A 24,164-nucleotide genomic window follows, 5' to 3' on the forward strand; every position below is an offset into this window, starting at 1 on the left:
CCCCCCCACACACACATACACTAAATGTAAATTACAAAGCAATGCTCAAGTGCTTATAAAACTAAGATTAAGCAAGAAAAGAAATACAAGTTTCTTCCTGAGGCTCTACCATGATTAGGAAGGATACTAGACTTTTTACTGCATAACATATATATATATATATGTTTATAAAATATATATATATACTTATATATATATATGTTTATAAAATATATATATATATTTATATATATATAAACATTTAAAATATCAGCTTCATAAAATAAGCATAAAACATAAGCATTTAAACACAGGAAACTTGGTAAAGAATGTCAGTTAACAGCAAGGCAGACACAATTCCTGTACTCATTCATTCATTCATTCATTCATTCATTCATTCACTGAGATGGTGTGTTTAGTGATGGCCCCAGTATCTCAATTATGATTTCAACACTAATTCTTTATCATGTCTTCTTTTAGAAATAAAGGTAACAGTTACAAAGGAAGAAAAAGAAGAGGAAAAGAATATGAAGATAAAGGAACAGAGCCAAGAGGAAAACAAACAAACAAAACAAAGAAGCACTGGACAGGCTCAAAGACACAATAAGTCCTATTACAGTGGAAGACATGCCCCAGTCAATTAAAAGGCAGTTTTTCCCAAGGATCCTGCCTATCAATCATTCATCAGCAACATGGCTCCTGCCCCTGAGAGTGGGGGAGAAATTCCAACTAGCAAAGTCAAGGAAAAGGCTAAGCAATAAGTGTTTGATTATCTTTAAATGTAATCTAGCTCATTCCAAAGAGCTTCCCAAAAACTGTAGCTTAAATTAATGAGGGAAACCTGGGAAACTTCAGGACAATCACTAGCTTCATATCCAGAACTTTGTATTCATCAATAAGATTATTAAAAACCATCCACTTATCTGGTATCAGCAGATTTGAGCAGTTGCTATTTCTTTTCAATGTCTGTAGCTGTAGTAGATAATTTATTCTCTTCTTTCCTGATGATGTTTCCTTGTTCCACTTTGGTAAACTTAATTTTAATGCAACAGTGATTTACTGTCCTTTCTGCTCATACTCTTGTGGTATATAATTTCTTGTAAAGCACTTTGGTCAAATATCCAAAATAGACTCATCTATCTAAGGTAGACTCATCTTAATTCTTATGAATAGTGAAAGGGTGTGAATTTCTTTAATAAAATAGGTCATAAATCGAGTGCTCTCTATTTAAATAAGGGTGTTGAGTCACTAAATCCAGCAGCCCAGCCGACTTTGACACAGGCTGATGTCATGGGACCTTCTGAATGAGAACTCAAGGCCAATGTCAGAAAGATTATCAAGCATATAGACCTAACACCAAAGGAGAAGCAAATTCCCTCACTAACCGCTGTGCCCCAGCATCTTAGAGCCTCATCACTGTGACGTGCAGCATCTTACAAGAACCTTTGGGACCTCGCTCCACTGGTGGGTAATATCCTTTTCGATCAGCCCATTGCAAGAAAGAAAACTTGATCCAACACATATTACAATTTAACAAAAGAGTGGGGCATTCACCTATTGATCAGAAATAAGACCCCATACAGATTGCACACGAGTTAAAATATAAGTCCTCCTTAACTATTATAAAAAGTCTGACTCACCGCCTCACAGAGCCATAATCCTTTCGCAATTTAAGAAATTGTCACTTGGGCTTGATATTCCCTTCACAGATTATTTTTATTTGCCTATGTCACTAGCATTGCAAATGCTATTCCACATGGCAAAACCAGTTGGCGACATCACATTGTGGCAAAAATCAGATTCCAGCAACATGCTGAAGAAAGGGGACCATTTTCCAAATAAAATCGAACTTTTCCCCTTATACTAACCTAAAGGATATCAGACTAACTCTGCTGGCCCAACAGATGCAGAACAGAGTCAGACTGACTCCATTTTAATACAGGCTAATGTGACATTTTACAGATGCTTCCTTAAACATTTGCTACCTTCAAAAGGCACCAGATTAGGCTTTCTATTGTTTTAAGCTTTAGGATAAAAATGGTAAGATACTGCAGTTTACAAAACCTACAAGTTAGGCAAGTGCACTTCAGTCCTGAGGCTTCACTTAGCACTGAGACAGTTATCAAAGTTGCATGCTGGGAAAAGGCCAAAAGTGATAGGCTGGCATTGGAAAGTAATCATACATACAAAATTTCCTTCTAATGAATGTCATTAGAATGTAATGTTGAATTGTATGTAAAATGGCTTTTTCCAAGCCCCAGAAGAAACCTATTGTAATAGCACATTGAGAAGAGGGTGTTAACAAAATACATTTACTCGAAGCTGTACAGCGTGGTTGAATTTATTATGCTTTGTGAAAATCAGAAACCACCCATCTCAAAAATGTCAACCCAGGATTGCTCCTGTCAAAAGGAAATGCAGGGACAAAGACTCAAGCAGAGACTGAAGGAAGGCCACATAGAGATTGCCCTACCTAGGGATCCATTCCATCTGCAAACACCAAAATCCAGACACTATTGCAGATGCCAGGAAGTGCTTGCTGACAGGAGCCTGATACAGGTGTCTCCTGAGAGGCTGTGCAAGAATTTGAATGATACAGATATGGATGCAGACAGCCAACCATTGGACTAAGCTCGGGGACCCCAGTGGAGCAGTTAGGGGAAGGACTGAAGAAGCTGAGGGGGTTTGCAACCCCACAGAAAAAACAACAATATCAACCAACCAGACCCCTCAAAGTTCCCAGGGACTAAACCACCAACCAAAGAGTATACATGAAGAGACCAATGGCTCCAGCCAGCCCCGTATGTGACAGAGGATGAATTTGTCTAGCATCAGTGGGAGAGGAACCCCTCGGTCCTGTGGGGCCTTGATGACCCAGGGTAAGGGAATGCTAGACCACGAAGAGTGGATGGGCAGGTAGGGGAGCACCCTCAAAGAAGGAGGTTAGTTGGGGGGTATGGGGTTTAACTGGAAAGGGGGATAACATTTGAAATGTAAATAAATAAAATAACCAATAAAAAAAACGTTGAATAAAAAGAAAAAAAAGGCATTGTTTGATAGAGTTACCATATAAGTTTTAGATAAGGTTGGTGGATATTTTTCAGAATTGAAAGGAATATAAACAAATTTTAAATGACAGGTAATATCATGAACAAAAGAAAGAAGCTGTGCCTACAAAAACTAAATGGCTGATTAGCATTTCAATAATTGTGGAGTGGTTGGAATGGGGCATATCCAGATCCTAATTACAAACTTTCTGAGCTACCTTACTCTTCTTAATACACATTCATTATCCACCTCTGGGTCTGACCTAATATCCTTTTAAGTATTATGTTAAATCCCTTTGGAATGTATGAACAGGTTCATTTGCTTTCACAAGCCCCAAAGCCAAGAATTTGAAAGGAACTTGAACAGAGATTTCTCCACTTCTGCTTAAACCAATGTACCTTATATACTTAGTAATAATATATGTGAAAAGCATGTTGATTTACAAGTTTCTTTCTTCTGTCACTATAAAAAACGTCATACACTTCTGCCACCTTGGAAAATATAATTTGAGGTGACCTATATCTATGGCCTGGGACCTCATATTTCCCTCCAGAATAAACCCATCTGTTACCCTTTTAACACAAGACTTGTGTTTTTTGCATTGACAATATGAAGGAGTTAGTGTATATAAAAGGGATATCAGGAAGAGTCTGCTAACAAGAAAAGAAATAATGAATTTGCATACATTTTGACTTTTTCAAATGAAAATGTAAATACCCTACTGCAGCTTATGCTTTTCAGCTGTGCACACCTTTAATCCCAGCACTCAGCAGGCAGAGGCTGGTGGATCTCTTTGAGTCTAAGACTAGCCTGGTGTACATAGCAACTTACAGGACAGCCACAGCTGTTACACATAGAAACCCTGTATTCTGTGATATTCTCTACGCCTTAGAAAGGATGATATAGACATCCATTTAGGGAATAAGCATTGATCAGTCATTGGTTCTCTGAGTTTTGATCAAAGCTGAGTATAATAATCAGGAAGGGGTTGGTTAGCCCCATATCAGGCCTGCCACATTTGCACCAGTGTGCACGCATCTCCTAGCCAGTTATTAGTATAGCACGCATAGTTCACAGTGAATAACACTGGTAATGGGGGTTCTAATCCAGTAGCCTGATTAGCAACTTCAGATACTATGAGAGTTAGCCGTCAAGAACTTCTCTTGCAGTTCCAACCTGGTTTCTCTATGTCCTAAGATCAGAGCATATAGTGTTCTGTTGGGAAAACAGCCACATTGGCAATTACTTGGATAGTTTTTGGAGCCTCAAGGGTTACCTGATCAAAACTCAGAGGAAAGTAGCTCACCCTGGCACTGAAACGTTCATCTGATAAGAGGAAGAACCCTGGATGGCATCAAAGGCCCAACTCATACCCCTGAGCCATTCAAAGCTTCAACTCACACAAAGATCGAACATTCTGCCTTGGGATTCAGCCACCACAATCTGTGCAAGGAATTTAGACTTTAGGGAGCCATGGAGCTCAGCTAGATAATGAGATGGAATGACAAACCATTTAGTTCAACTACAAAAAATATGAGTTCAGAAACTGACTCTGGAGCCACCCGATTTAATACCTCGAAAGCCACACCATAAATCCCATGCTCAACTTGGTCAAGAGGCAAAAATCGAGACATCCAAACTCCCCAAAGATTTTTCTTTGTTTCTTTTTGTTTTCTTTACCACTAGCCCACATGCCTATATTTTCTGAACACCTATAGTCTGTTCATTAATCATTTGTCTAATTAACAAGTCGTTTGAGAACTCACTGGATAGCTGAAGATATATGAATATATAGATATATGATAAACCTTCCCCACCTGTACTCAGATTTGATCTCAGTATAATGCAGAATGGGCTAGTTAGCTGAAATTTATCAAAAGATTTTTCAGTGAAAAAAGAGAGCAATGATGCCCTTAGCAGATTTTAAACATGAAAAGACTACAAAGGCAAAATAATGCTTTTTATATTTTTTAAGGTTTCGACTTATTTTATGTATTATATGTATGCATGTATTTGTATGTATGTATTATGTATGTATACGATGTGCATACAGATGCCTATGGAGGCCAGAAGAAAGTGTCAAATGCCTTGGAACTGGAGTAGCAGGCGAGAATGATCTAGGTGATAGCACCAAAACCTCTGAAAGCACAGCAAGTGTTCTTAGTTGCTGAGCCATAACTCCAGCCCATATACCTTTTCTTTTCTTTCTTTCTTTCTTTCTTTCTTTCTTTCTTTCTTTCTTTCTTTCTTTCTTTCTTTCTTTTTCTTTCTTTCTTTCTTTCTTTCTTTCTTTTTTTACTTTGGATACAAATGTCTATTTCAACAAACAATTTTCCTTAATTTACAGAGGTTATTTCCATGTTCTTTGATCAAACTTATAATAAATAGATATCGCCTATATTATGTTCATTGGCACCTCTTAATGACCTAGCATAACTTACAAACTACTTTTTAGCCTTTGCCAATACCCAGCTCAAGGCTAGGAATGTGACTCAGTAGTTGTGTGTTTGCCTAGCCTGAGTAAGACACTAGGCTCGATCCCCAGAACATCACAAAAATCCCCACTCTACCTTATGTTTTCATGTCTTTAGTCACTTTGGATGATTCACCCATCCCTTCTTAGGCTTAAGGGAACTGGCTAGGGTGGTCTGAACTAGGACCACTTCAGATGAGAGGGCTTCTTTTCTAATCTAGGCAGTTTCTCATTTATTCTCCAATTGATTGGCCTTGGCTTGGCAGGTATACAGGGAACCAAAGACACAAAGAAAGGAGACATGAGAACAGCTTAAAGTCTACACTCAGGGTTGGTATATCAATCTCTCTACCACATTCTAGGGGAATAAGTCACCAGGGTAGATCAAAAAATGATCCCAGATTCAAGAAGAGCCCCATTGCAAAAGAATTAGACCTAGAAGCCTGAGAGAATCATTTTGCCTCTGGCACAGTGGTCATAAAATATAGAATCCCTACTTGATAAATATTTTGGGGTTCAGACATGCCTGTGCCATCTCTTATAGTCAGGCCTACTCTTATAGGCTTATTTATGAGGTTAAACTTTAATTTCTGTTCTGTACTTCCATTTGCTAAATCTTGCAATCATATATATGTATATGTGTATGTATGTATGTATGTATGTATGTATCATGTTGAAAAAAAAGAAAACTCTTTGTGCATCTAAGAGCAAAGGAACTTTGTCCTAGAAATTACATTCTAGCAAACTTCACATAAGTTAGATTAAAGGGGCCCAAAAGCTCTGAACTCTAACGGGAGAAGTAATATAGTTCCTGCTCTGTAGTCTAGAGTCCACTTCTGGCTTAATACTCACATTAAATAATTCTCAACTAATATGCAACAGATTGATTCACCTTGGATATATGTTAGATAAAACATTGTTACACAGGACTTTTCACTTTCTATAATTTGAATCTGTTTTATATCTGCAATAATTCTGTTGGATTCCTAGGAGAATTCTTTGTAAATCTTTAGCAGCTATTAATCATTACTCCACTTTGTAATTTATTATATCTAATCAAATCAAAGACACTTGAGATTCATGTTTTAAGCACCTTATCCATTACACAGTAGTGAAATTTGATGTTTTCCCTATGCAATTTTATGACTGGCTATATTTTTCATACTATAACTTTTGTGACTAGAACGGATGGTATAAGGTCAAATAAATGAGCATCATTAAGCAATACAACCTGACATTTCTAGACAAAACCTCCCAGGGGTGAGAAAAAGGGAAAATGCCTGAGAGTTCACAGCCCCTCTCTGTCCCTTCCCACACCCTGTCCTGTCTGCTCATATTTACACGACCAGGCTACAAATGTGTGAGAACTCTCCTTGTTAGAAACTGTAGGAATTTGGAACTAAGTACATGGTGCCCCATGGGTTTTTAACCAAACTAGTGATGCACTTTCTCACATCCAGTCTTAAATCCACTCCTGTGGCTTCTTCTAGAATCAGACACTTGAAAGGAAATTCAGATTCCTATGTGTATTCTCATTTAACAAAATATGGAATGAGATCCTAAACTCCTGTATTCTAGGTTGTAAAAGAGGGTGGTAGGCTCCAAGGACAACAACTCCCACTTGTTTTCAAACCTAAAGACCAGGGACTGGCAAAAGTAGCTCATTCTAAAATAATTTTTCTAGTAAAGCTTTATATACATATATATATGTTAAGAAATATATTTATATTATTGGAATGTATACACACACATATTGAGTTTTAATAATGACCAAGCTTGCTGTGCTATGGCTTTTTTTTCAGTTTGTCCCACAGAAAAGAATTAACCACAGATTTCACCAAAATATAGGTCTATATGAAAGACTTAATATACCTTTCAAATGTCACATTTGTAAGAGTAGAGAAATTTAGTTCTCAAGGACTGTTGCAGCACACACAAATCTTGTTATCCTGATAATAATGCCCTATCCATCTGCTTTTCTTCGGCACCAATGACTCTCTGAATGCCTCTCTTGTTTTTCCTCCACTATGAAACTGTGTACAATTATCCACCCCCAGATGAAATGCCGAACACCATACAGCTCTCTACTGCACCTTCACGCTGTCTTCAGCGTTCCCGCACTACAGCTTGTTTGGGGATTCTAGAAGGAAGGGTTTATGATAATATAACCCACCCAGGCAAAGGAAGAGTTCTTTTGTATCAGGAGAAGTCATCCTCTTCTACGAAGGGCACAGCTTCAGGAAAAAAAAAAAAAAAACAAAAAAACAAAAAAAAAAAAAAAAAGCAAAAAAAAAAACAAAAAACTTTTGACCATACAATGTTAGGGAAGAATTCTGTCAATATGTTAACAGAGGACAGTTTCTTTTCACCCTTACCTTAATTTGTGAGAACAAGGTCTCGGTGCAGGCACACTGAAGGCAATGGGAAAGTGTGGGGAGCTACATGGGTGCTTTGGCACTTCCTCTAGGGGTGGAAGGTTGTATAGAGTGATACAGAAAAAACAAGATAGGATTTCAGAGAGTTATCTGTGTCAAAGGCACAGCAGCCAAATGTGGGGGTCTCTGTAAACACCAGGAAGAGTAAATAATCTGTATAAGGCAAGAGAAATTTGTTTCAACATGACTCAGCTGGTCTTGGTTCAAACTTCTAGAGGCTGACACAGGGCAGTTTATTTTAAGCCTATTTAAGCATTACACAATTCTGAGAAAATTTTCTTTATAATAATGAACTCAGCCCTGCATATACAACAAGGCTTATGACATGGTTATGGCACGGAAACTCTTTGCAAAGTTCACATAACCTCTTCCATATGAGGATGTGTTCCATTGACTGAGAAACGATGCTCAAGATAAAGCACAGGGAGAATGATGGAAATAAACTTGAGTCACATAAGGCCCGGCCTCATACATAGCATAGAAGTCACCTAGTCCACTAACTATTTCTGCTCCATATGTAAAGTACATATGGCACTTTCCATAAAGATGAGTTCTACTGACTGGGAAACAATGCTCAAGATAAAGGTCTAGGGAGGAAGAGTCTAAGGTAAATATAAAAATGTGGGGGATTCAGGTATGACCTGGTTTCTACAGATAGCACCAGTCAACCACATTATTAACTACATCCATTCCTAGCCGTCTGTGTGGAACACGGTATACATCTCTTCCTTTGAGGAGACAAGCCTGTGTGTTTCCCTAACACTTAGAACATGGACCTGATGCTCTACAGGCAAATAGATTGAGCATAGTTAGGATAAGAAGATGATCTCATGTGACTACAGACATCTTGAGGAAGGGGCAACAGCAAACTAGGCACAGTCAAGTGGCAGCAAGGGAGTTCATATGGTTGAAATAGCCAAGGGAATGGCTATTTGTACCTGAATTTAGAAAAGTAAGGAGCAGGAAGGCATTTTGTCTAGGATCTACCACACAGTTGCCTGGCAACAGCCTGGTGTACCTGACTCACTCTAAGAGGGGCTGCTGGCCCCCTCTGCTCTCTCTTGCCTTTTGCTCCTGCCCTGTCCTCTTGATCCTGCTCTCCCTCCCTCCATTCCCCGCCCCACTCCCTCCCCATGTGCTCAGGGCTGGTGTCTTCTCTACTCTCTCTCTCTGCCTTTCTCTGCCTCTACTACCCTCTCAACTCCCCTCCCCATTCCCCGAATAAGCTCTATTCTATACTATACCATCATGTGGCTGGTCACTCACAGGGTAGGGATGCCTTCTCACAAGCCTGCAGAGGCACCCCTTCCCCCACACCTCATTGCACACCCTCCATAACATAATCCTTCTCCTTTATTTTTTATAACACAGCGGTCATACCGAGAGAAACAGTGAGAATAAAATCCGTGAAGGCGTTAGTACACCAAGGGCCCCGATGGATGAAGAGTCATTAAGAGTTGTGGCAGCAGAAAGAATTCAAGGGGAAAGTAGGTTGGTGATGGAAAATTGGATACTTAACCTAAAAATACAATTTTTCCCCCTTGATACGGTGTTTGGGAATGGAGTTTGGAGAGATGGTTCCATGGTTCACGGTGTGTACAGCTCTTGCAGGGGACCTGAGTATAGTTCCTGTGCCCATACCCAGTTCCTAACAGTAGAGCTCCAGCTCCAGGCTCCTCACATCCCCTCGTAGCCTCCGCAGGCACTTTCGTCCACACACACGTACCCACAAGCAGACACACATATACGCATAACTTTAAAATAAAATGTAAAAAAAAATAGAGAGGGGCTACTAAATATTTTAGGCTGAACTATAGGGTAAGAGTGTACGAAAAGAGATGTACTGTAACTTGTGATTGACATTCAAAGTTGGAGACCTTAAAGCAGAGGGAAAACCACCTCAGAGAAGAGACAGCTAGAGGTCACACTACCAGTGTCAGAAACTCAAAGAGGTGGGAAATCCGCACTTGACAGGACTGCAGAAGAAGTAACAATGTTCTCCATGAAAGACAGGCTTTAGTTAGGACCAAAAATGGGGAGCTCAGAAAAAAAAATACATACATACATACATACATACATACATACATACATACATACATACATACATACAGACATATGCATGTGGAGTTTACTAAGAAAGGACCTGGTTCCCGAGAGAGTGGGGGTTCGGGGCACTGCAGAGAAGTGGGCTGTTGGAGTCAGAATACAAAGTGGAAAGAGCTGTCATTTGGGGCTGGAGGGAATGAAGACGTTAATCATCTGAGATCTGTGTGAAGGAATGTGTCGACAGTCTGGAAGGTGAGTCTTCCAGGGGCCATTTGTGAGTTCCCACACACACCTGATGGTGTGGAGAAACAGCCCTCCCCTACTCAGACAACCTTACTTATTCCTGTTTTCACCTGCCTCCGTTTTCTTTTTAGATCCTAAGTTTGTGGATAATCAATGTTTACTTTAATTCTTTTGTTGATTGCCAGTATTGAGCTGCTCAGCAACTATCTATACCAGGGGAACTTTCTAAGGATGGCGGTGGCAGCCTCTCCTCCATTAAGAAATTGAGGAGATGGGTCCAGCTAATGATTTGATATAGCTTATAGCAAGACAAAGAATCTGAAAACAAACTCGGAACCAAGTGTGTGATCGAACAGCTGAGTCACACCAGGTCACACTGCTAAACCCTTGGCTTGTGTGTCACCGTGGCCTGGATTGAGCTTGGCATAGGGTTTTCTAAAGCCCTTGAGCCTTGGGCCTGTGTCAATGACTAAAATGTAAGGTCCTCTTAAGTTTTTCAAACTTACACATCTGCCACTCTGAAGCCTATTCAACACTACCTGGTCACCCTTCCCCAAAGACCGAACCCTCTGTTGTCTAGGGGCCCTTAGGATGAAACCCCACCAATTGCTCCCCTTCTCTCCACTCCTTACCTTTTCTCACACCGTATATTCAACAAAAGCATTTTTTCTTTTTTCACTCTTAAAACATTCTTACACTTACTGCTTTACCTTTATCAGCTACCATTCGGTTCTTAGCGCTCTTGAGTGGGTAATGTTTCTATCACAGGTGTAGGTCAGCTGCTGTCAAAGTGGGCTCCTGATGCAAAGGATGACTTCAGTCCAGTTTTGTCTCTAATGCATCTCTGCCCTTTCCACCATGTTGTGAAGCAGCAGAGGCCTCTCAGGATGCCTGCCTTGGGCTCTTGAAGTTGCCAGCCCAGGTATTTAAATTACTCAACTGTGGTGGTTTTAAATGTCACCCCAAACGAGGCTAATTTTCTATTTCTAACTTTTCTATTCTTTTTCTTTTGTGTGTGTATGTGAGCAAGTGTGTGTATGATGCACAGGGTAGAGAAAACCACATGTCCTTCAGCTCTTGCCAGCAAGCCCCAGCAAGCCCACATCTGTCCCCTCCAGTGCTGAGGTTAAGCCTGTGTGGCCATACTTGACTTTTGAGTACAGGGGTCCGAACTCGGGCCCCCAAGCTTATATAAAAAGCAGTCTTACCCACAGAGTCACTTCCCCAGCTCCATTTTCTACCATTTTGGTATGATATGGAGACACAGAAATGAAAACAAAAGGTAGCCATATTACATCAAGAGTAGCTTTATTGAAAGGGAGCTTACATGGATAATGGATTTAATATAAACTTGTGTATTTAGTAACTTATGCACACACTGCTGTCCGCCACAACACAACTGCTCACAATTTCTACCCAGCTGCTAACTTACCTTCCATCACCTTTTTGAAAAAGAGCTCAGAGAGCATTCTTGAAGATCATTTTCTAGGAAATGTATGAAATGAAAAAGGCAAGGCACGTAAAATGCAGCACAAGACCAGTGAGGCCCGGGGTCTACTTTGGAAAAGCTGACAGAGCACTGTCTAGAGTGAACACTTATAAACCCCGCAGATGATTTAAAATGTTAATGGTCTTAAATCAATCTTAAACTGAAGACGAGGAAACTAGGCCAGTACAAATACTCTCTCTGAATATACCTATGTAAGAAAATGTGTCTATGCACAGAATGGCTGTGCACATATGAGGTTATAGAGAAATGAAGGTCACTTTGGTAATTTTATTTTAGATGTTCTTTAAGAATGAATGGCATTTGTTCAAACAGTGGCATGGCACAAAAAATAAATATTTGATTACAAACCTCTGTAAAGTAATATGGAATGAAGGTGAACGCTAAAACTAAGACTTTTGTAAAATAAATTAGAAATTGGAAATGCTTTTATTTCACACTGCAGAAAGCCATGGGCTACTTTAATTTGCCAGAATCACAGCTCTTATGATTAACAAATCTATAAAACTTGATGAAGACGATTCATTTAAAGAAAAACTATTTTAAAAGGAAAAAGTGATGGTAAACCAGAATCAAGCTGTTAAAAGACCAAATGGCAGAAATAAGATGGCTACCGGATGAAGAAGGGCCTGCAGTTCTGAGTACCCTCTAGGGCTGAGCAAGTCTAGTGAGCCCTGTTCCAGAGCCAACCACTTACCATACAGAGACTCTGTAAGCCAGTTCTGAGCTGGTTTCCTCTGTATGCAAAAGAAGCCCTGAAAGACACTGTACATTTTCCCAAGCATGGAAAACTGATACAGAGACTGTGGAATAACAATGGTTACAAAAAGAGAGAAATAAGAAAGGAAAAAAGATCACCACTATTGACAACTGAGTTACTACTACTGAGTCATGCTAAATAGAGCCCATGTTCTTGAGCTGTGGGCCATGGCCCCACAGGCAGTCATGTAACTGACTGGAAAAAACAGACATCAGTAAGGCTGTCTGGTGAACAACCGAGTGTGAAATGGCTCTGAGGTGTTTCTGGCAGGCATGCTGTGTCACTAACTTCACTGTAGCCTTGGCTGTCAATAGGCAGCAGGTGCATTTTGCAATGCACAGCTTTCACGTCCCGAAACAACAATAAACACGCCTCAATACCCCAGCTCAGACTCAAAGTTACTTTGTGCTTTTATGTATACAGTGATTTTATTGTACAGACTCAGCTTTAGCATAAACACTTAGTTACAGAAAAAGACTTCAATATTTTCCTGTCACTCTGAATCAAGTCAACATCAAATCAATATATCTCTAGATTATATTATGGTAGAAAGTTAGGTTTTAAAAATTGTCAACATAAGCTTCATTAAAAAAAATTTTAGATGTGTTTTGGCTTAGAATGAGAACAGAATTTCCAACTTCTGAAATACCTCTAAACACTAATGGCATTTTGTACTATGTATTTATGTGAAAAGGGGTTTTTAAAGTATTGGCAATAATAAAAATCAAAATATCAACCAACTCTGCAGTACATTAAAGATTCTCTGTGTACTGCAATACCAAACAGTCAGCTGAGATGTAGCTCTTATGTAAAAAACAAAGAAGCATATCCACCTCAGTAGTAGGCAAAATGCTTCCACCTTTAATAAAGAAAAAACTGTTAAATAAATGGTGCTATTTACACATGCCTGCACACACACACAAGCAGGTCCTCATGGAGGGCAGAGAAAATTATCAGATTCCCTGAAGTTACAGCCAAGTAGAGCTGATTGATACATGTGCTAGAAACCAAGAGGTTCTCTGCAAGAGCAATATGTACTATTAACCTGGAGCCATCTCTCCAAGGCCCCTAAAATAAATTTCATTTGGTTTACTTGCAATATTTGATTTGTATAACTATCTTAAATATAAGCTTGTATACTTATAAAACTGAGATTACATTTAAAAAAATTGCTTGGGTTAAAGGAGTCAAAATGAAAATAAATGTTAAGAAACCCTGCTTTATATAGGTGCATTGCTACAGCTTAACAGTACATATCCAGATGCCAATTACCCATGTGGGAAGGAGGCAACTGCTCACTGGGCTCGGCAAACAAGACAAGTGGATCTTCTCTGAGCCAGACCTCAGCTGTAAGCTGTTACTGAGAAGCCTGCAGAAAACAAAGACTCAGTAACACTGACGAGAATGCTGACTGGACATCTACTTAAGGCTATGTGGTGAATACACAATTCTGTTAAATTGTTAGCGATAATTGGCCACTGCATAGACAGGCAACGTATTTGACATCCAGATGATCGGGCAAATGTTACAGAATCTAGTCCAAAACTGCTCACTAAACAGTATGTTCTACAGGGTAAAGTTAAAATAATTCAATTCTTCAAAACAAGAATACTAAGTCCACTCTATGTAAATGTAGCAGCTAGAACAGAGTTTGTATATGTTGTTTGTTATTTTTTTTAATTTTCTATCAGGTTTGATGCTTAACAGACTACATTCTGGACTTAGGAAATAGTACATTATTGAAATAAAAAATAGAATTTTGATTAATAAACAACTAGAATTATAAGTTTAAAGAAATAATAATGCTATTTTTAAAAGGCAAAAATATCCAAATAAATCTATACAAATCAAGACACAGAACCTTAGCAAGAAAAAAAATACAAATGACCTTTTGCAATTATGCCATTAGTTAGAAGAAATGTATTTCTCAATAGCTTATTTTTCTTTGTCATACTGAAACACATTCTCATTGGGTAGCTGGCTGGCCTGGAATTGGTGGGTTGGCTTATGCTGGCCTTCATGCCTCTGTCTCCCAAGTGCTCGGATGACGTGCACGTCTGACCTGCCCGTATGTTTGAATTTTCATCTTTAATGTTTGGTCCTCAAAGCCTTAGTGAACTCAGTCACATGTGCCAATCTAATCATGTGGCCTCTGGGATAACCTATCATTTGTATGTCCAGTTTGAGTGTCTCGTTTACTCAGTAAAGCAAAGGCACACTGTGTGCAGGAGTTCACAGTGAAGAGATTTCAAACGACAAATAAAAGTGTCTTGTCTAAAAGGAGCTCGCCACTGGTTGATTGTACAGTTTCAAAATGGAGTAAGCCCACTGGTTTTCAAAACCCACCACGTGACAACAGTTTTGTCTACTGTAGCACCGCAGCATAGAAAGGGACAGAGCAGTCACAGTACAAACTCAGTATCTCTCAGTCACAGCACAGCAACCTGGATGCCACTTCAGCCTAGACGTCCTCATTCACACCACTGGCAACACTTAAAAATGCCATCTTCATTATAGAAAGTAGACAACAAACCAACCTGTCCCACATGAAATTCAATTCTGAACAGCACTCTTGTAATTTCTTCTATAAATCACTAACAATCACAGAATTCATTGGGCAGAAATGGACTTGCAAAGTGTCCTCTTCAAAAATATAAAACGTATGCTTTAAACAGATAGAATATATACCAAAAAAGCTGGGTTTCCATCAGACACCCGGGGGTAAAAGGCGCAGATGGTGGGTACATCATTCTGTGTAAGAGATGGCATTGCTCCACGCAGCTTTTGAAATGCTGTGGATGTCCTGGCTCTTTCTACTTCACAGCGGGGTTTTTGGGAGGAAGGAGTCTGTATGTGTTGAAGTAGTCCACCACCTGCTGGGGAATCTCTGCCAAGACACACTGAGCAAGTGTTTCCTTTGGAGCCTGGAGGAAAAGCAACATCATAGTTACTATTACAGACTGGACATCTGCTGGCTTGTTTGTTGTTTGTTTCAGCTGACCTTGAACTCACGATCAAGTATGACCCTGAACTATTCCATCCTCCTACTTCTACATACGAAGTGCTGGGATTGCAGACACACACAACTATATTTGACTGACTACTGGGTGTTTGATAAAAGACTATAACTAATCCAGCAGTCATTAAAAGATTATTCTATCTGTGCTTAATGACTTTATATTAGACATTCAAAAAGTTTACTAGTTATTCTCATAACTACTCAACTTAATCCCCATTTTAATGACCTATAAACTCTAGTAATACAAAATAGTTTTAGAGGAAGTTCTGGTTATCAGTCACCATTCTCAAAGTAGCATGCAAAACTCTGCATGGCACACAGTGTAAGATGACAGCAGTGACCTGGGTTTAAAGAGAATTGATTCCGTATGCTTCTTTTCACAAGCAATGATAACATAAAACTATCAGCCTGTGTAAGCACTAGAAACTGCTTTTACAGTCTGTCATAAGTATCTCATCATATGGATGTACCATGGTTTCCTTAGTCATTTACCTGGGTAATAGATATACCATCTCTTATTTATTATACATAGAGCTGCTAAAACATTTACAAATAGGATTTTATACTTGGTCTTCTATATGTGGATATAAAACTGTGTTTCATATAGCATTTTACATTAAATTCTTCTACATTATGTTCCTCTCAAAATAGTCATCCTGGTTTATTTACACTAGGAATTCCGGAGACAGCATCTAAACAACACATAAACTCTTCCTCATGTTGTCATAGGTCATGGTGTTTTATCACAGCAAGAATAAAACAAAAGATAGCCCTAAGACAATACCCACATTCATCCTCTGTGCTTGACTGTGGATGTACTGTGACCAGATACTGTAAACTATGCCATGCCTTTCCCAGTGCAATGGACAACTAGCCAAGGTGAACTTTTCCTTCCTCAAGTTGCCTTTGCCAGATTATTTTTTATAACCATGAGAAAAGAAATTAATACAAAAGTAACAAAAATCTTACATATTCGTAAGAATATCCCTTTAATAGTTTGTCACATAATTATAGCAAAAGCATAAAAGATGCCAAACCAAATTAGAACTCTCAATCAAAAGCAATCTGTGTTTCAGTCAGAAAAAAAATGGTACTCACATTCTGGAACTGTCTGAAAGGCACAAACTGAACAATATCTCTTATGGCCATCTCGCCCGATGGGGCACGGAGACTTCCACCATCACCATCTAAAAACTCCATGGCACTAAAGTCAGCTCCCCCAACTCCCACAATGATGATAGACATGGGTAGTTTGGCCGCGTTGACAATTGCCTGTCTGGTTTCATCGAGGTCTGTGATCACACCATCCGTGATGATCAAGAGCACAAAGTATTGCTATCAAAAAAGAAAACACATCTGCTGAGCAGGTCAAGGTCACACTGTAGGAGGGATGATCTAGGTTAATGAGTCATCTGTCTCACCCATTTTCCTTAAAAGCCTGTTAGAAAATCATCTGCATAAAATAATTCCCGGAGGCAAGGATCCACTCTTAAAAACTGAAGATTCATTAGAAGTGTAGCACACCACACAGTACATTATATACACAGAAGACATCTAAATATTAAAGACAAACCTTTCAAGGAGACATTCATTAAATGGAACTACTAAACATGTCTAAGAGCAAACAGCTACTCAAGTCTCAACTGATCCAAAACTTTTGACAATTATTCACCCAGCTAAAACACATGCTTTATAATACCGTCTTCTTAATCTTCCAGAGTAGTAAAATGCCACATAAAATTGTGATCTCATTCTTTAGGGGCCAGTAAAACCTAGGACAGTTGTACAATTTTTGACAGTAACTTACAGGTTTGAGAGTATTTTCTGTGTACTTTACACAAACTATCTTGTTTAACTTTTTCAGCACCTGCAAGGAGGGAGGGGGTCCCCACAATGCCTGTCTCTACTTCTGGGTCTATTACAGCTTGAGAAATTTGATAACCAACATCTGACTAGTAGTATAGTAAGTGTTACAATACCAGCAACTGGTAAAAGTATTCAAAGGCCTTCATGTGAAGGATGTTTCTAAAAAATAATAGACTTTTTTATTTTTTATTTTTTGAAATTTGTGGTAGAATCTAAGCAAATTACTTCCAAGTCAAAGAAATTATTAGTAAAAAGCAAGCGTTATTTTGTTTTGGTGATCATTAATAGCAACAGACACTGCTCCCAATCCAATGCTGAGTATATTATCACGTCTTACTCTTGACAAACTCAATAAACAACAGTATGGAAACCAGGAACAGATACCACCCATATCCTTCCTGTCCCTGAGCCTGGGGCACTTACAGAAGCTGTCTGCTGTTGTGTGGCTGCAGCTGCAAACCTGGCCACGTGGTTTATGATTGGAGAGAAATTAGTTGGTCCATAGAGCCTTATCTGAGGAAGGCAGGTCCGATAAGCCTCTATAATGCCTTGGATCCCTAGATCAAGAGAAGCAGTATTAAAAATCCTCAAATGTAAGTTGTTAACCCATAGTCCTGGGAAACGGTTATGTGCATGTCAGGTTTGGTAAATAATGACTATTATCGCAGCTCTAGGAGGCTGAGCCGGAAGGACCGGATCACCTTGACTGTACAGAAACAACAACAAAATCAAAACCCAAACAAAGCGAAACAATACTTTGACTAGGGAAAGTTTTAGTCGAGAGTTTCTCATGCCCATGCTTCATTATTAAGAGCTACAAACACAGCCTCTCTGAGCAGAAAGCATTCATTCCCATCTCAGAGAGGACTGCTATATTTACATTTAATTTTGATGTATTTTTTGATGGGAAAAGGGTGCAGCAGCTTACAAGAGATACACAGAAAAAGAATCACTGCGGAGGGAACACCCATCCGCACATGTGGCCAAAGTTCTATAAAAATATGTGCTTATAAAGCTGATTAGTTTTAATTAATTAGCTGATATAAATTACCTAGTAGTTAGCAGAATTAATTCTAAATATTCACACACAGGTAGTTCCCTGAATTTTGCCACAGAACTGTAAACGGTTTATGAGGTACTGGCCGTGGGCCTGCCAGGCTAAGAAACTTGGGCAGCTGTGTGTAGTGAGTTCTACAGTCCCGGCACTCAGGAGCCTGAGCTAGGAAGATGCCAAGTCTATAGACTGAGCTTCATGACAACAGCCTATTATAAAGAGGGGGAGGGGACAGAGTTGTGATCTAACTACAAGTCAAATGAGTAAGGAACAAATGTGCCACTGGAAGGTATGGACCTGTAGACACGGCTGTGAAAACAGCATGGCCTGGTCAGCTGACGGTACCCTGGTGAAAAGCACTCTCTACAAACATGTGCTGATTCTGCACTCAGTGAGTTTGGGATGCAGGCAAATGCCAGAAATCTTAACCCTTGCCTGAACTGCATTCTGAACTCACAGGTTTTTCTATAGTGCCTTCTAAAAAGTTTATTTTCTTATTTTAGCACATCTTAAGTCTTACTTATGTTTGTGTGGTGTGTATATGTGGTACATGCGAGTGAGTCAGAGAGAATTCTGTGCAAGCAACAAGACTGAAAAGGCTGACACCTTTCTCATCTGAGTTACTGATCCTCTGAAAGCTCTCTCCAGAGTCTTTAAATCATTTTATGGAGAGTTTATTTACAGCCAAGTTACATGTGAAAATCCCTTTATTTAATGCTGATCTTTAGTGAGCCACTCCTAAGATGGTGAATGGTTTGGCTCAACTGAGATTCATAGGTAGAAGGGTTACTTTTCATCTCACGTTCATCACCCCAGTGATTATCTACACGGCTGCACATAACAAACTGGGGTGACTTCTGCACTGTTTACAACACAAGCTCGGCATGTCACAAACTGATGTTTAGAAATGAACTATAGTTCTAAACTGCAAGAAAGAGACAGGAATGAGGCTCTCCTCATGCTTGGCTTTACTTACCGTTACAATAGGGGTTTGAGGGGTTAAAGTTCATTGGAAATTCATGAGACACCTGTCAAAAGGAGAAAAGGCTAATGAGGTCTGTTTGCTAGTCCAGAATAAAGCTTCCAAAAGGGCTGAGTACACACGGGAGGACCCATGGCTCCAGCAGCATGTGCAGCAGAGGATGGTCTTATCCAGCATCGCTGGGAGGGGCCCTCTGTCCTTGTTCAGTGCTCCAGTGTAGGGGAATGCCAGGGTGGTGAGGTGGGATGTGGTGAGTGGGTGGGGGGCACTCTCACTGAGGCAAGGGGAGGGGGACTGGGATAGGGGGATTCCGGAGGGGAAACCAGGAAAGAGGATTTGAAGTGTAAATAAAGAAAATATTCAATAAAAACATAAATCTTTAAAAAAAATTTTTTTCCTCTTACCTGCCACTGAGGAGGCACCTGAGCTCCAAAGCCAAAGGCAGGAAACATTTTATCACTAAAAAAGAAAAAACAAAGAAACAAATAAACAAGACAAGCAGCGTTTGCTAAAGAAGGCACTTTATATTTATTCACAATAAAAGTAATATGAGCTTATATTTAAAAAAATTCAAAGTCATAGGAAATTATACACAAAAAATTAATAGCACTACTTATACTAAATGCCGATGCTAACACTGGAAAGCTCATTTTAAATGTTTTTATTTTTTGCATTAAAAGAGGAAATATGGATACAGATATTTTGGGGGGGTGTGGAAGTGGTATACACGTATGATATGTGCCTGAGTGTGAGCCTGTGAAAGGCAGAGGAAGATATACAGTGTCTTCCTCTATTGGTCTCCAGTTTAACGCCTTCCGAGCTGGGCTCTCCCTGAACTACACGGCTGCGGTCCGGGTTCTGCCTGTCTCTGCTCCCTCAGTGTGGTCACAGCACGAGGAGCCACAGCCAGCTTTCTAGATGAGTGCTAGGGATTTCACCTCAGGCTCTCAGACTTTCACAATGCTCTCAATCTCCCCACAGCCTTTGTATACATTTTATAAAAATAGTTTTTTGTGGTGGGAGATGGCTCAGTGACTGAGAGAATTTGTTCTTGCAGAGGACCTGGGTTTAGTTCTCAGCATCTACCCATCTGGTGGCTAGAACCACCTACAAGTCAAGTTCTGGGAAATCTGATACATCCTTTGATGTCCATAAGCTCTTGCACACATGTGGTGCACATACATACACTAATGCAACATATCCACATTAAATAAATAAATGAAATAAAATTCATGTCTCATAACCTATTTTCTATTTAAACCTTGTGCATTACTTCTTGAACAAATATGAACCAGCACTATACCCTGAAATCAAAGGAAAACCCAGTTTGTCTTTTCTCTTTTAAAGATAGAAAGTACCAGAAACCTGGGAGGTGAGAGACTCTCAGGACTCAAAGGGAGGGACTATGATGAAATGCCCAGCAGTGTGGAGAGGGAACTTGCAGAGCCCACCTCAAGCAGAAAGGCATCAAGTGTAGGAATGAGGTGCCATCGCACAGTCAAAACTCTGACCCAGAATTGTTCCTATCTAAAAGAGCTTCAGGGACAAGAATAAGAGATGAGATTGAGGGAAAGGCGGCCCAAATTGGGACCCATCTTAAGGGGAAGCTCTAGGGCCTGACACTGTTACTGTGCTTACAGTACAGCCTAGCATGACTGTACTCTGAGAGGCTCAACAAGCAACTGACTGAGACACCCACCTACCTCAAAAATATTAATCCACAATTCCTCCTGTCAATAAGAATGCAGGAACAAAAAGTGGAGCAGAGACTGCCCCACCTAGGGATCCAGCCCATATGCAGACAACAATCCCAGACACTGTTGCCGATGCCAAGAAGTGCTACGGAAAGGAGCCAGGTAAAGCTGTCTCCTGAGTGGCTCTGCCAGAGCCAGACCAATATAGATGCTGATGCACAGAGCCAAACATTGGACTGAGCACAGGGACCCCAATAGAGAAGCTAGGGCAAAGACCTGTAGGAGCTGAAGGGTCTTGCAACCCCACAGGAAGAACAACCATATCAACTAACCAGACTCCCCAAAGCTCCCAGGGACTAAACCACCAACCAAAGAGTACATGAGGTGGGGGGTGGACCCATGGCTCCAGATAGATATGTAGCAGAAGATGGCATTATCTGACTTCACTGGGAGGGGAGCCCCTTGGTCCTGTGGAGGCTTGATGACCCAGGATAGGGGATGCTGGAGTGCTGAGGCAGGCGTGAGTGAGTGGGTGGAGAAGAATCCTCACAGAGGCAGGGGGAGGGGGCAGAGGATAGGGGCTTGTTAAGGCAAAACTGGGAAGGTGGATAATATTTGAAATTTAAATAAATAAAATATCCAATAAAAAATTACTTCCAGCAGAAGGTGGTGATGCACTTCCTTAATTCCAGCATTTGAGAAAGAAAAGTAGACAGACTTCTGAGATGTCAAGGTCAAGCTGGTGTACATACTAAGTTCTAAGGCAGGGAGGGATACAGTAAGACCCTTTCTCATAAAGGATAAATGTATTTTCATTATCAAAAGGTGTTCTTTGCTGTACCTAATTATCATGTGTTATATATAGCTTCTCCATGTATGGTTGAAAGAATTTAACAAGACTCATTTGCTTGGTGTGATTCCTTGGAGTTTTAATCATTAGGGTAAGTTAGATATGTGACTGAAACCTAGATGTCATAATACTGTAAACAGTAATAATTGTTTCCTAGCATATATACTGTTCCATCCTTGCACCTCTATTCGAACACTAGCTGGTGAGACAGAAGTGTCCTTTCTCAGGCATCCCCAAATGTGTACATCAGTATTTCCAAAGTCATACTCACGCATCATAATCTTGAATTACCAATCCCACAGACCAGATGGCAGTAAGGTACTCATTAACACCATTAGGGCTGATGTAATGCAGGGAGTCGGGAGAACTGGGGTTACCGTTGGAGCCGGTGAAGTCTACTCCCACCTACCAAGAAACAACAGCAGTTCTTACCAAAGAGAGGGCAGGGCTACCCATCTGAGCTTGAGGTCCAAGAAAACTTGAGGAAACAAGACCCCAAATCATCCCAGAATCTCTATTGCCACCTGACACATGCTCACAGCATTTCCACAAACAACTGAGCTGGATTCATCATGAGAAAAATCTGTTCTTCTCTTTCTAGACTGAAGAATCATGAATCATGTATCAATGTATGAACCATATTTAGGAGCCGTTCTTATGTTTGTTTCTGTTCCTTAAATTACTGTAGGAAACCCACTGGTTTATACGTATCTGAGGAGATCACTCAACAACGCACCAACTAAGTCAGACTTCCATGAGAAGTCACAGGAAGCAGACTGTAAATTTCATGACGACAGCCTGGCAGTAAAGGAATGCTGCAAAACAGAGTGGGGAGGCACCATCTAACAGCCTATATTAGAAAACTTAGTGTTACTTACAGTAAAATTCAGTTGGCACCCGCCCATGATGTAGTCAAGAAATGTGCATTCTACAATAATCTAAAAACAAAAACACACTGTTAAAAACCAAACTTTCCAACTACACATGAAAAATAAATGGCCCCTTGGCACATTTAAGCATACAAAACTCCTCCTCTAGATGTCAGGACTAAAAGATCTTGCTACAGCTTAAGTACAGCAGTATTAATGCTGACATATCACGGTAAGGGCTCATAAGGGGAGGTCCACACACAGAGCAGGGGAGGGGCACGAAAGCAAAAGGAGATGAGTTGGGAGAAGGAAGGGCAAGAGTGGGAAGACAAGAAAGGGTAACAGGAAGTTGAGCCTGTACAAAATGCATTATATTCATTATGAGAATGACATAATAAAATTCATAGTGAAAGAATATATTGAAATAAAAACATCAAAAAATGCAGGTGACTAAAAGCAAAAGGATTAGAATATGAATGGCAAAAGAGGATATGTAGTCGCTGTAGGTTTTATGTAATCAGTTTAATATACTGATAGTTTCAACAAGCATTTAGTAATCAAGATTTAAAAGAATTAAAAGTTAGGCCGGCCACTGTGTTGCCTTTCCTTTAGTCTCTACTCCATTTTTGTTCCTGCATTTCCTTTAGACAGGAACAATTTTGAGTCAATTTTTTTTTGGATTGATGGATGGCTCTTTCTATTTACTAGATGTGGTCTCTATGGGTTCCAATTCCCCACTATTGGGCATTTCAGTTAAAGTTATCCCCATTGGGTCCTGGGAGCCTCCACATCCACGGTGGAGCAGAGACTGAAGGAGAGGCCATCCAAAGACCAGCCCAACTTGGGATCCATCCCATGCACAGGCACCGAACCCTGACACTATTACTGGTGCCATGTTGTAGTGGCAGATAGGAACCTAACATGACTGTCCTCTAAGAGGCTCTACTAGCAGCTGACTGAGACAAATGTAGATATAGCCAACCATGGATTGAGGTCGGGATCCCTAAGGAAGAGTTTTGTGAAGAACTGAAGCCATTCTGACTGGTATGAGGTGGAATCTCAGAGTTGTTTTCATTTGCATTTCCCTGATGACTAGGGATGTTGAGCATTTCTTTAGGTGCTTCTCAGCCATTCAATATTCCTTAGTTGAGAATTCTTTGTTTAGCTGTGTACCCTATTTTTAATAGGATTATTTGATTCTCTAGAGTCTTAACTTCTTGAATTCTTTGTATACATTGTTAGTTTTGGAGAAGATGCTGTGCTGAGAAGGTATATTCTTTTGCTTTAGGATGAAATATTCTATAGATGTCTGTTAAATCCATTTGATTAATAACTTCTG

General features: G+C 40.0%; 1 protein-coding gene across 1 annotated transcript in view; it reads right to left on the minus strand.

The window, feature by feature from the left end:
- Window positions 1-11,535: 11,535 nt before the first annotated feature.
- CPNE3 (copine 3) overlaps window positions 11,536-24,164 on the minus strand; it is a 43,475-nt gene continuing 30,846 nt past the window's right edge. The window contains exons 10-16 of the mRNA XM_080938744.1: window positions 22,835-22,894; window positions 22,228-22,361; window positions 19,817-19,871; window positions 19,407-19,458; window positions 17,800-17,933; window positions 16,609-16,845; window positions 11,536-15,415 (exon numbers count right to left, since the gene is read on the minus strand). Of these exons, the coding sequence (XP_080794870.1) occupies window positions 15,305-15,415; window positions 16,609-16,845; window positions 17,800-17,933; window positions 19,407-19,458; window positions 19,817-19,871; window positions 22,228-22,361; window positions 22,835-22,894 (783 nt within the window). The 3' untranslated portion in view covers window positions 11,536-15,304. The remainder of the gene's footprint in view (window positions 15,416-16,608; window positions 16,846-17,799; window positions 17,934-19,406; window positions 19,459-19,816; window positions 19,872-22,227; window positions 22,362-22,834; window positions 22,895-24,164) is intronic.

Source organism: Micromys minutus (assembly GCF_963924665.1).
Source record: "Micromys minutus genome assembly, chromosome: 26".
Classification (NCBI taxonomy): Eukaryota; Metazoa; Chordata; class Mammalia; order Rodentia; family Muridae; genus Micromys; species Micromys minutus.